Source organism: Tubulanus polymorphus, chromosome 2, assembly GCF_964204645.1.
Source record: "Tubulanus polymorphus chromosome 2, tnTubPoly1.2, whole genome shotgun sequence".
NCBI classification, from domain to species: Eukaryota; Metazoa; Nemertea; class Palaeonemertea; order Tubulaniformes; family Tubulanidae; genus Tubulanus; species Tubulanus polymorphus.
In genome coordinates, this window is record NC_134026.1 from 24,369,342 (window position 1) to 24,383,763 (window position 14,422).

Consider the following 14,422-nt stretch of genomic DNA (forward strand, 5'->3'; position numbering starts at 1 on the left):
AAAATATGACATAAGTATCAGGAGCCGAATAGAGTATAATGTACACCAGCATTTTATACAATCATTCTATAAATATAAGACAAAAGAACTCAGATTCATGATACAAAATAATGAAATATAAATCTTAACAGTTATTAAACCCTATGAAATTGGCTTAAAGAGTTACATACTTGAAAATGAATCAATTTTGACTCAACAGTGACCAGACAAAATACATTGAAAAACGCATCAAGAAAGTTTTGATGTAACACATTTTATGTCATTAAACGGGTATACCCAATTCAAGGCATGAATATCAATTCCAGACTTCAATTGTTTTCAATATCACATTTTTTTCTTCCATTTGACATTTTGATATGATATTGATTTTTCTAATGATGATACACGCTGCGTCAATTAATCAAAGTGAATATCGGATAATGATAATAAAACCCCACTGACAGCGTCGACTATTATTACCAGCAGTGGTTGGTCGCGAGCTTTTTCAAAACATCATCTGCTGTCGTTTTTCACTCTCTCCAAAAGCCATTGCATACAGAAACGATGGAGCATGATTTTATTAGGCATCGGGCGCGAATATTAATCATCTGCGGCTTTTGTATTTATAAAGAGAATCGATATCGTCTGTGGAAGTTTTAGCAGATAATCAGTTGAGCGAGGTGATCATTTTCTAAACGGCAAGGGAGGGACTCGTATAAAAAGCCATTTGTTTCTCAATTGTGATGTAGACGCACATTGCATACATCCATGAGAGTCAATGATATATATCACTCGGAAAGTCATATGAATACAAGGTGATATTCTGTTGGTGAAATGGCAAGCACTTCTGAAAATAGTGTTGTTGTTATGACAGATCCAGACCAGATGATGAAAGACTACACGAGATTCTGTACCATAAAAGATGAATCAGTCAGACACTGGATCCCAACAGAATCAAATTATCCTCTGCACTTTAGGTTCAGGTGCACACATTGGTTTGAAAACATATATGTGTGTTTTGACTCACAAGATTTTTGATAACAATAACTGCCACAGGAGAAAATGAAAAAAAATCTGATCGACATTGTCTATTACATATGTGTAGAGACCATGTGTTTAAGGGCGTAGGTAGACTTGTGACACGATTGGTTGCAAATGAGCATGTAGGTCAACTGTGACGCTATGCGAAAGTAGAATACGTGCAACCAGGGAGGTGGGAGTATACCCACTTCCCTGGTGCAACTTATTTACCTGCGTTGCTGGCAGTCACAGAGGACAGCATCGCAACGAGTCGCTGGCAGTCGCAACGCCGACCTACGGCCGCATCTAAGTACATCAACTTGAAATACATTGTTTTATCAAAATATAGCTCAAAAGTAAAAGAATTCAACTACTTCTAATGTCATGACACCATCTTAAGGTAATTGGAATAAGAAAAAATGGGACAAGTTTTACGGCTTGATTTATCGGACAATCTTCTGCAGGCCATTTCTGTAAAATGCTTTACCGGTATCAATCTTATTGCGCTCTAATGCTTTTGACGATCTCTAACTGGTTGAGTTGAGTCTTTAAAGTGATCGATGTTTATTCAGGAAATCCATGAAGCAAATTGATGGATAACCATACTAAGAAATGACTGAGGAGACAGACGGGTTTTTGTGAATACATAATTCAACTTGTCATTACCAGTCTTTCTTTAGCGATAGTAGGTAGATAGTATCAACAGTTGCTTAGTGACTCGCTTGCTTGTACCCACTCAAAATGACTGAAATGTTCTCCAAGCATTGCCCTGGCTACTAATGATTTCGTTTATCAGAATCATTGAACGCCAGGGCAGGCCTAATTGCCGTAAACAATCTTTTTCCGGCCTGGTATTAGGAGCATGTCTCGAACAGTAAGCGGATACTAATACTGATGGACGATAGCGATTAACCTGATGGATAGCACCAACGTGAAATAAATACGAAACACAACATGGCAACCTAAGCCAATCAACCAAACCAACGCATAGCGATTGTTTGATTCAAACAATACCTGTGTACCATGATGTACCTGACAGACCCCACATGAAACAACCTGCAAATATGATATGGCCATATCCCTTACAAGAGTAAATGTCATGTATGCCCAAGAGAATGAAACAGTAGTTTGTATTGACATGGCTCTAAACAGATTCTTTGCTCAAACTGTTGATATAGTCAATAAGTCATTTGAGTCAGTTGTTTAAAAAAAAACTGGTGACAAAAATTGCATCGGAAATAGACCAAGGTTCTTCGTACAAAAAAGAATAAGAACTCAATACTTTCTTCTCACAGGGAAGTGATCTGGAACTTTTTGTCTTCGCTAACGAACAACTAATTCAATCAAGAAAACAAAAAATGTACACTGAGACATGACGGTAAGACTTAGAAAAAATTGTTTGACTGTTCGAAGCCAGCATGCATGACACTGGCTCACAATAAAAATTTGATGCAATAAAGATTAGGTTTGCCATATTTCGGTGACACAGAATTGATGCAAATCAAAACCAGCGGAGCAAGAATAACGCAGCCAGTCAGTTCTGATTTTTCAAAGCAGACCACTGGGATGGGAATATCCATACACATCATGTAAATCTTCTTTTACGATGTCTTAAATCATGCAAAACTATACCAAGATTGGCATCAGTAACTGTAGTAAATATATTGATGGAGTGTCAACCTTTTAGGCTTCGTAAACTGATTCAGTTAAGCATTTTCTATGAAGTACCTAAATTCTTAAGGCTTTACAAGTCATTTAAGTCCTGCGTACAACCTCCTGTGAGCAGTTATAAAACATAAATTGTACTTCGATGATATTCATATATCATACTAAATGCATACCTAATTCCCACTTTCCGATGGGAAATTGGAGATTATTTTGTAACACTTTCATGTTGTAAGTGGATCTCCCACTAGAAATGCGATTCAGCTGAAACTTTTCTAACCGCCGCCAGAAAATTTATCTCCAATTCGCCCTAGCCGCATTTGCGATGATCAGATTTCTCATGGCATAAGTTAAGAATGGCTCGTAGCCGGCAGAAAGAATGCAGCGACTATGACATTCAGAGATTGCATTAGGAACGTTTCCTCGAACATGGAAATCTGATGTGCTTCAATCTCACGTGTACAGCTGATTTCCATTAAACGTTGTTTCTTTTCACTTCAGTTTCAGACAATTGCAACTCGTGACTAAGGTAGGAAGGAGCTTTATGAAGCAGTTTCATAATAGAATAACTAATGAATCTCTAATTTAACAGCAGCACTTTCTTTTGAATGAGATGTCGCAAAAATTAAGTAACATCGCACATTTGAGTTTCGCTAAAAGATAACAGATACATCTAACGACATATATATATATATATAAATAATACTTTAAATTTTGAATAAAAGAAAGGAGATTGCCCTCACTGTTAAAATGCACACAAGATATAACAAAATACATCGATATAACTAAACACTACTTGATACATCGATAGTGAATCGACCAACAAAACCGTTTTACCGTTGTAGTATAAATGCCCAATTCTATATGCCGTAACTAAAACTCAATAATTTGAAATGAATTCTAGAAATAGCTAAATATAGTCGAGTTTTTGTTACTGGTCAAAAGGCATTGATTAATAATCTATTTTTAATACGTTGAATCAGCGTCAGCTGACCCCATCTTTGAATAATTTTCCTGTCATGTTTATATTTTTGTTATTATCACTAGGACCATGCGTTGCATCACCATAGTTTATTTTAAGTCCTTTACTCAGTATTTCCTGTTCACGTTTATCCCAAAACTCCTTATTGCGTCTCAACGCTTCCATATTGTGAGCGACCATTTGGTCCGGTTTACCATAATCCGGCGGATTCTGTCGTGGATTATAACCGAATCTCGCTAACATCGGCGCAATTTTTGGCATATCGTGGACAACATCGACCGGTATCTTACCAACCCATCGAGTCAGCGCTTCCACATTCACAGGTTTAATCACTTGATCAGTTGACTTTTCAGTTCTGAAATGATGAATAGAAAAAAAAACTCAAAACCAGAATCATCTTTATCTGTACTTTCAACTAATGGAGTTGGTAGAAATGCCTTTGTTGTGATTAACTGATGAAGTCGGATTCAATAATTTCTATTTTCACATGATTGAACGTCGTATAATTGACTACATTGGCTGGTTAATATTTCTGCCGATGAGAGTTGATTTATGATGAATAATTTGTCAGATATGATTTTCTTGTTTTTCACGCGATGAACGCAGTCTCCGAGACCGTAATTCAAATCGCATCTATATTCATACAAGGTTTCCCAAAAAATCTATTAAGTCTATCTATGACAAGACAAAACACCACTTCTCTGTGCGAGGTTTTCGGATTTATTGACAGAATTTTAATCTTGGCCGATTTGATAATGGAGACACTCTACATAAAGATAATTCATCGTCTGAAAATTATTCATCACCCGATGGAAGCAAATAAAGTCTCAACACGCTAGGATATTCTCTTGACTAAAATGGCTGCTAGTCAGCCATCTTGGAATTTAATGGCGTACATCTATTTGTCATGTGGATACATTCCATAATGAACAAAAGAAGGATATCTCTAAAATGGAATAGTACTGGTCGAAGTTCTGGTAGGCGTATTGATTACTAACATCTGCTTTGATCACATAATAAGAACTACATCGTAACTCAATAAATTGATATTTGGTTGACTTCTGGCAGCAAGAACATAACCATGAGGTCTGATTTATGGCGACTTTGTCACAATGAAATATACCCTATACTACACAAGTGATTCATCCGCTGAGAGTAACAGTGCCGTTGCAGGATTAATAATTCAAATGGACAAATTCACCCCTGAAAATGCTGACATATAAATGGTACATTACTTTTGATGTATCGGTATGTCTTATTAACAATGCATATAGAACAGACACATCAATTTATAGCCAATGGCATCATAATGTAATGTCTTAATTCATTACTTCTATAACCTGGAAGCACCAAGCTACTGATTCAGCGAAATTGGTTTACCCGAAGTAATTTTCAGCTACATTGATGAATCTAGATCAATATGGCAAATATAAATATCACCGTTTCCATTAGCAGTTACTGAATATACTTAATAGGAATTACGAATATTAATGATATTAGTTGAATATGGTACCATATAAATAAACCATCTTCGATAATCAGCTGACATATTGGCGTATCAGGAAATGCACATTTGGTACATTTAGTACAAGAGTACAATGCTGAATTTGTAAATCTGCCTTCCAAAGGACAAGAGGTTAAGAATAAATTGAAAATACAAGAAAATGAAGACAGCACTGAAACATCAGCTCGACGATAATCCCCACATCAGCAAACCGAATGACAAACTTAAGTGGGCTTACTAAGTGTTGAATCATGTGTGTGAACGCAAATAGTTGGGTAAGCACATTATTCTGGTAAATTGGGCACCACATAAGTTTGGTACTTCATAAGCCCAGAAACTTGGGTGAACGTTACTATCAGTCAGTCTAGAGACATCGAATGAAAGCTAATGTAAAACATTATTCACTAGGTTATCAGTTTTTGAAGAATAGGAAAAACCAGCACAAACCTTGATAAGGAGATTCCTCCTGGTTTTCCAACATAATCTTGATGATTCAACACTGAATCATGCCAAGGAATGGCCAAGAATTCCATGATTTTTCGCATCCATTCTTCAGGATGAAGTACAAGTTGTTCATAATACACTGGCATACAACGCGCGGATCCAACTCGTAGGCACTGATAATACATTTGCTCGACTGCTTCGCTCCACTTTTTCAAACTTTCGCGATAGCTTTTCAAATTGAACCCGGAGATTGTCACCTTGCGACTGATGATCGAATGGACTACGGCGCGACCGTCGCGAATCATGAGCACGAATTTCGAATTCGGAAACATTCGAGACAGATAAACGCTCGCTTTCAGCGTGAACGGATCTTTGTTACATAAAAAAGGGGCGGCTTCGGCGTGTTTCGCGATGATCTCCAGAATAAACACGGACATCGCACCATCTAACACTTCCTCGGTGATTCCTGCTTCTTTAAGACGTTGCATTTCTTTGCTGGAATGTGCCATGTTGCTGCGCATGCTCAACACGCGCGGGATTATCCGCGTTTCTTCGCCGCAGCGCACGTCGGGATGTGCATCGAGCATGACGCGCATCAGGGTCGTTCCGCTGCGCGGTACGCCACCTATGAATATGATCGGCATGTGGCGGTCGTACGGATACGTTTTGTTGTCCTTGCCTCGCATGTAGTGAACCGATTCGCGCGGCACCATTTTGTAACCAATATCGCATGGTATGAACCACGTGTAGACGACAAAGACGATGATACCGATAATGAAAATCCGATAGCAATATTTTCGAAGACGACGATTTGGCAGGTTCATCATTGCATCGTGGGCGACGTCGCGGAACAACGATATCTGTGAACACCCTGAAAAACATGAAACGAAACATCATAAGAACGATAGGAAAGATAATTACTGAATTTGTTCCGAAGGGTTGACAGCTTCTGTATACACAAAATTACCAAAAACGTTCAATAACCATTAGAATTTCATTTACCAAATTCATAATTGACCTTCACAAAATATACTGTAGGCCTATCCTAGAACTTGAACTAGAGGATCATTAGTGAAAATATGTGGTTCCCTTTTGTGAAATACTCAATTCATACTTAATATCATTTCTTCGTTATAATGTTAAATAATGTAACATATTCTATTCTACCTATAAATCAATCAATCCTGGAACTGAATGCCTGACTGGCATCTCTTCACACCCTCAACAACCATTGATATCCCTTTAGTTATTCCTGATCGATCGCCCAAGCCCACAAATCTTTGAGATGCCCGCAATCAATGGCCAACCCATGATCTCCTTCACCGAGCAGGATCCCGAGCAGACAGAATCCGATGGACAAGGTTCTCCACAGCGATCGAGCTCGGTGCCAACAGAAACTATATACATACAAAAATCTACACTAGAACAAACCTTTTATTATGGCGATTTTAGATTATTACATTTGAATCTATTCCTTTAGTTACAGTTACGTAGCTCGTAGTTTTTTTTTAAATTTCCGCACTGATATGTAATCTCAGATATCCGAAACTAATAACCCAAGCAATTTGAAGCTTAATAGCCGTGCTGAAAGGTAAAAACAGAGAACACAATATCTGTTCTATCACAGAACATAGTAATCTTTATATCACATTCCAAATTGCTCAGAACACTCCGAGCTAACAATCACTTAATTCGAGTTATCGCGTTCCCTTGATATTCGCTAGCGAGAGAGAGAGAGAGAGCGCTCGGTTCTCGATATGACAAGACGCAACTTCTCGCAACGCCGCGGCAATGGCTTCAAGTTCAATTAGGAAATGCAAGACCAACTTCATACTAATCCCATTCCATCTGAGCGATCCGCGTTGGAAACATGTCAATTACGTGCAGCAGCTGATTACAACAACATCCATTCTTTAGATTATAGCGCAGAAAGCCGACTAATGAGAACGCAGCGTACTGTGCAATAGAAAAAATCTCGCAAGTTCTCCACACTGCGCTAGAGAGCGTCGGATGCGAAGTGCATCGGGAGTCTTTTCAACAATAATCTCAGCGAGCATCTCGTGTCTGTACCTCATCAAGAAATAAACGCACTCTAAATATACTGTACAAACAATAACAGTGAAACTAGAAGAAATTAGCGAATATTTACTCTCTGTGATTGAGATGATTAAAACTGCGAATATATTGAACTATACTTAGCCGCCTACTAATACAAAGTCTGCATTGAGTGTTTCAATACGAGCGTCTCGAACGTCGCGTAAAGCAATAGAAATACAAAACAAAGACTCTCTGCAAATCCTTGAAAAGACGAGGAAATGTGAGTTTCATTCTACCGCGATAGCTATATACCTCATTTACCAGTTGTTACAAACTGCAAGCAAAATGAATTCAGCTCATCATTGTTGTTCAGCTATGACTGCGTTCATCTCTCGTTCATGTATAGGGTGCGTATTGTTATGAGGCTTTATAATTAGGCGATGCTTGTTATATTTAGATATTTATAAAGCGTCCTCTATTGTTCAAAATGAAAACTATCAGCACGCACGTCACGACTACGACTACACTGGGACGTACTGGGATGGAGAAGAACACATTAAGAGTGAGCTTGAGTTATTGAATATGTTGAGTCCTGTATTATACACTGACTGGCACTGGAATAATAAACACTGATTAGTTCTAATAAGACGCTTGACACTTGATAGAAGCAGTAATTTTCAGCTACGCCAAATAAGGGTCTCATCATTAGGATGTTACAAGTACCGGTAGCTATATGCACACAACAGTTCCACTCCTCCAACTTAATGGCGGAATAAATCTAGTGAAATTTTAGAATCTCTGATATTATTGTGGGCCCACAAATGTTTTATATCCACATTTTAGCCATTTTGATTGCTGTGTTCATAGTCCCGGGGCAGGCTAAAAGCAAATAACTATTCTATAAGTTGAAATATTGTTTAAATATTTGATCATTCTGAAGAAAGGCAGCCACTAGGGGTCTGTGAGATGTATTCATGAGCTCAATTCCTGATTGACGATAAATTTTACTTTAGGCTAAACAGCGATAAATAGCAGATTAATCATTAAATATTATTTCTCCCAGAAGATTATAGCATTTTGCTGTTTTAGAAATTACATACGAATAAATTTACAAACAAGAGGGAGGCGACAATATCAATATTACTATTCTGTCTGTTTTAACACACGACAACTGTGAGGGCGTATTTACGGAAGCCCCTAGGTGACATATGAGATAATTTTTTTCATAATTTCGACTTATTAAGTCGAATTTCGACATAATAAGTCGAATTTCGACTTAATAAGTCGAAATTCGACATGAAAATCAAACTCGAAATTCAACTTAATTAACTCGAAATTCGACCTAATTAACACGAAATTCGACTTATTATGTCGAAATTCGACTTATAAAGTCGAAATTCGACTTATTATGTCGAAATTCGACTTAATAAGTCGAAATTGTGAAAAAACTTTCTCGTATGTCACCTAGGGGCTTCCGTACGTATTCATTTAATATCATATGAAATAAAAATCATTTCACCACTCGCATCAGGCCTACTTCAAACCTATCTCATTGAGGTTTTTTGCCGCGATTTACACCGCATTTTGACACGTTCGCTTATTCATTTACATCTTTGAGCTATTAACGAATAGTGAATAGAAAAAAGCCACTGATCTGCACGAAAACTACCTCTTGGAAGTTGGTAGCGGTCTAAATTCCCAGCATTTATATTCATCGGTCCATCGCATGTTTTTCTTCAGAGAGCACTTTAGATGTGTTATCTTGTCAGCTCTATAATGGAACGGCAATTTTCATGCAGATATTTACCGATCAACACACGCATGTGTATGTTGACGATGAAATATTGTTTGACTTCCGTGCTACGGAATAGATCGTTACTTCTTATAGTAATGTATGGCCCAATGATTTCACATAGATCAACAAATACTCTTCTGTTCTGTCTTACGAGGATTCAGAATATCACTGGCATGCATGCGCATTTTTTCCAAAGGTTAAACCACGTACTCGTCGTGGCACAATAGCCACACTCAGACGTGGAAAACAGATAATAAGTTTAAAACTTATTTAAAATTATGATTTACACGTATTCAAAATTTCTAAACTTATCAACTTATCATGGACTTTTCGTTTTATAATCCATGGACAAACATATGTAACTTTTTAAACAGAGATACTTTTTGTGATATTCCAGCAAAAATTGTTGATATCGTGAATTTAGATCAGAACAACTTTGGCAGAAAAATTGATACCATACACTAAATGGTTATCTTTTTGCTAAAAACTTTTCATCAACGCTAATAAGTACCAGGTGTCAAGACAAATAACAAGCGTTTCAATGTCTACGATCTAATTTACAGTCAGACGTGAAATGCTTGATTTTGATTCTATTCGAAAACCTGACCTGACTATCCGATGTAGTCTTGTCGATACCAAATGATCTACAGCTAATCATTGATTCACTTGACTCTGGTAAATCGAATTATGCTCGACCAACATTTTCACAAGAGATGGAGAAAAGAAATACCGTACATCATATTACACGGCGTTGAAATTGACAAGATAAAAAATGCAATAACTGCGAAGCCGGCTTGAAATTTGTCATTTTCCTAAAAGCACTTCATCATTAGACTACGTTGAAGTATCTCTTTCCTGCGTGTATCGTATATTTTCGTCATGTTCGAATACTTCAAGGGTAACAGAAAATAATCACGACTCGACAGGCAATTATTGGCATTTGACATTTTCATTGAAATGAAATTTTAAAAAGACAAACTTTTGAAAAGGACACTTAAGGGGCGGGGGTTTGTTTGCTACCCCCAAAACCCTTCCACTAGGCATGGTCCTGCGCTGAAGTTACAAGAGTGCATCTAATTAACACCGTCATCTACCCGGCACTAAGAGACAATTATTGATTCTGCGATTCCAATATCTCAATGCTTGAGGGATATTCCTGCAATGTCCAGACATACCTAATTGACCATCAAGCTAATTGGGATGTGACATTTGTTCACGACATGTTTTTGACCTTATCGTCATTAGATAAAAGCGGCGAGGTGCCCTAACACAACCAAGATAGAATTGATGAAATGAATGGAACTATCAACTCTGATAAACTGGGTCCACGAGGTTCTCATCACATAAAACTCGCTTAACTGAGTCATAAAACCTGAATTACAGTTATCTATCTGCGTTATAACATTGACTGCAAATAATTGGGTGGGTCTAGTATATAGAAGAATAGAATGACAATTAATAATCAATAATCTGCTCTGGGGAGGACGAAATCAAATGCAGGTTGTGGTCATTGTGACAGGATAAATTAATTCAACGCAAAGTTCTAATTGTCAATTCATAAACAGCCTCTAGGTGCTTCATGAGACAAAAATAGTCTGCAATCCTGTGTGGCTCTCAGACCTACCTGCCACTCCCTAGCAGCCGTGACAACTATAAACTACCGAGTGAATTTTGATTTGAACTATAATTTTGAAAATATGGTAATTTTAATGGTTTTCTAAATAAAAGATCAATAAAAAAACATTTATTCGCCACATTTAAGACACTGAGGAATCTTTCATCTTTAGCGATAATATTAAAATCACTTGCCTCATAGTAATTTATCTCTATGTGCGTAATCCCGATGAAATCAGGCAACACGACTGTGTTTATAGATAACTGATACGGAATCAATACGAATTAACTTGCAACTTACTCTCGATCAAACCTGATCAATAATAATCACTGATACGGTTCATCCTCACTACTGATAGAATACAACTACGCACGCCAAGTGACCAAAGCCTTCATTATACCAATCGCGAAACGAATTGCCATTTTTTCTTTCTCAGAATTGTCTGATGTGTACGTGACATAAAATGAGGCAATGATGTGAGAAAATGAATAATGAAGCTTTAAGTAATAGGTTGATGAATACCAGGCTGAAATACCATGAAATTAAAATCCATAGAGGAAACTGATTTAAATGGCCGCTGCATGCGGTGAGTATCGTATGCGTAATTTCAGGGATGGATTGATTCTGTAGGAAACTACACCCGGATAAAGCCTATTTCCGCTAGCGTAACATGTAGTGAGATGAGCCAATCTGCCGGTTCCTTTAATCCAAAATTAGATTTACAGACGGGTTATATGACTGCGTGCGTGCTAGCAAATGGTCGATGTTTGAAGCATGAAAGTGATAAATCCTTCGCCACAAATACCTTCTCTTTTACTTTGAGATTGTCGTGGGTAACATTCCGTTTGTCTAATGGGGCGTGTAATGAAGCACGTGGATTTCGGAATCTGTTCTCAGTAATTGCGCTTTTTATTGGGATCTTCAATCAATAGTTACTGCGGAGTTGTTTGTGAGCGAAGCATTTTGTAATTAGAGGTGTTTCATTTCCTTAATGAAATGACCATACCGCGTAGGCCTACAGGGTATATCAATGCGAAACACAGCAGTAACTGTACTGAAGGCGGTGACAATTTCGTTATTTAGTCAAGAGAGGAAAAAAAGTGATTTGATTTTGTTCGGTCAACAGCAAGAGTCATCATGACCACAGCTAACAAAGCATTAATATCCGCACTGCAACCGCAAGTAGTTGTCTAATGAATAATGTGTCCTCTCAGAAAGACCATCAACTGATGTGGGTATTCAGATAAGTAAAAAATAGGCAGACAAAGAGTCCCCATCAGTTAATCATGAAAATTTACCAAACAACAGCAAATATTTACGATTACAGTAGATCCTCGTTCTAACGATGCAGGGATATAATGATTTATCGGTTATTACAAACCTAGAATTTCATCCCAAACACGACAATATCAATGACTTTCATAATGGATATAACGAGAACTATCGGTTATAACGAACAGATTTTCTGGTCCCCTGAAGTTTGTTGCGACATTGACCCCTGTTTTTAGAGTCCATGGTTGCAATGAGTTCTACTGTACATAGCATTGTCGGCTTTTTGTGGGGTCATCACTGAGTGATTTTTCAAATCTCATCGGTGATACACCCGACATCGCCATCCACTCCTAAACGTGATGCGCTCATTTAGTTTTTCATATGATGACATATTCACGACGACGCATTCTGCCAAATCCAATGATACATCTGATAAATGATGTCACAAACTACATTTTATTGCCCATCAAGAATTGAGACGACCAATTTTGCAAAATGGACCGAGCCAAAAACCAATTAATACTCTCAGTGAAGCCTAATCTGTTGAGATATATTTCCAATGCCTGACATGCATACCTAACCTGATAGTTATAGCTTTTTTTCCTCATAGTTTATCGAGTTCTAAATGGATCATGCATGTAGAAAGAATGTTCCCATCTCCCTGTAAATATCTCCCAATAACTCTAATAACTTGATTTCGATTTCAAAATCTTTGAAATAATTTTAGGGGGATTTTTACCTTGAGTGGATCGGCATATTTATACCAGTTACTACATATGTAAAACGATCGCTAAGATTGTTTTCTAAGAAGGTCAACAATCGAAAATAAACCTTCAACTCCTTACTATTCATGGATCACATACAACACGCAATATTAGATTACATAAGATGTTGGAATTAGATATTCTTTAATCTGACAATGAGTCCATTAGTCAGCCGATTAATGAGCAAGAAGGTTTCCTCAGGGTAAAATTCCCAGTTAAGCCTGCGACATTAAATGCACTAGTGGGAATAAAAATTGATTATGTCTAGCAGTAGATCTATTCGATTCCAAATCAGCTATGATCAGACTTCAGCCCTGCCTGATGAAAAACAATCAACATTAATTTTGCCTTTTAGACGTTTTTTCCCTTCATATTAATTTCTATATCATGTACTCAGTAATAAAATGTTATAACGACCATATGCCGAAATCTGTTTGTGAGATATGATTATGGTTTTTAACATTGGAGAGTGATTATTGGAAAATTTGCACAGAATTTTTCAGATAAGATTAAAAAATATCCTTAAGTATAAATCAAACTCATATGGTTTTGACAGGTGAAATAAAAAGGTCTTGATGAGACTCACAGTGGTTTTAAATTCCATAGTTCTGGGTTTTCAGATTCAAATTTAAAATCATTTCTTGTATCTAACATGTGTCCAACTTTTAAGTTAAATCTGAACTCAAGACTGCTGGAATTTGGTCCTTAACGTTAAGGATATATGAGGTGTTCAAAATTCATTCAGTAACCATGTTGTACAACATTCAACAAAAATGAAAATGGATTTTGAATAGGATTAGATACGTTCATACATACAACTTACCAGCTACTAGACATGAGTTATACAGCTCAGTGGTCGAATGTTCCCATTATTATCCACCACAGAGACGCAACCAATCACCAGTGACGCTCTCTTCGTTCTACCAGCAATGAGTTAATACTCCCTGTCAAACTAAGACTGCATTTCCAATAATGGATTTACCATGGCAGCAATAGGACAACTGAAATGAAACCAATAATTCTATTCATGTATCCTCAGTTGAAAGGGAAGGAGAAAGTGACCCACTTAATGAGCATCAAAAAATATTCCCGGTAATAAAAAGAGAATCACCACTTGCAGGGCGGATACTTTCTATGGCATATACAGTAATACATACAGTATGTCATTGTCTGGTAATTGTAAAACTCAAACTGGAGCAAGAATTTTCAACTACATCTCAAAGTAGAATCATTGATGTCAAATGGTATTCAAATAAAAAACATCAGTTCCTAAAATAACTCGGGATAAATACTTATACTGGTATGTTAAAAACTCTGTCAGGTCATTTTATCCACCAGGCTTAAA

The 14,422-nt window shown here is 37.2% G+C and overlaps 1 protein-coding gene across 1 annotated transcript; it reads right to left on the minus strand.

The window, feature by feature from the left end:
• Positions 1 to 3,589: 3,589 nt before the first annotated feature.
• Positions 3,590 to 13,941, minus strand: LOC141899815 (protein-tyrosine sulfotransferase 1-like). The gene is made up of 3 exons (XM_074786362.1): positions 13,901 to 13,941; positions 5,598 to 6,465; positions 3,590 to 4,001 (listed from the first exon to the last, which is right to left on the minus strand). Exons 2-3 carry the CDS (start codon positions 6,419 to 6,421, stop codon positions 3,650 to 3,652), a joined length of 1,176 nt encoding a protein of 391 aa, XP_074642463.1. The 5' UTR covers positions 6,422 to 6,465; positions 13,901 to 13,941; the 3' UTR covers positions 3,590 to 3,649.
• Positions 13,942 to 14,422: the final 481 nt, after the last annotated feature.

Coding starts and splice junctions, on each gene's coding strand:
- LOC141899815 (XM_074786362.1), bottom strand. CDS start 6,421: ATGATGAACCTGCCAAATCGTCGTCTTCGAAAATATTGCTATCGGATT. Junction 4,002..5,597: donor GGAGGAATCTCCTTATCAAG/GTTTGTGCTGGT, acceptor TCATCATTTCAG/AACTGAAAAGTCAACTGATC.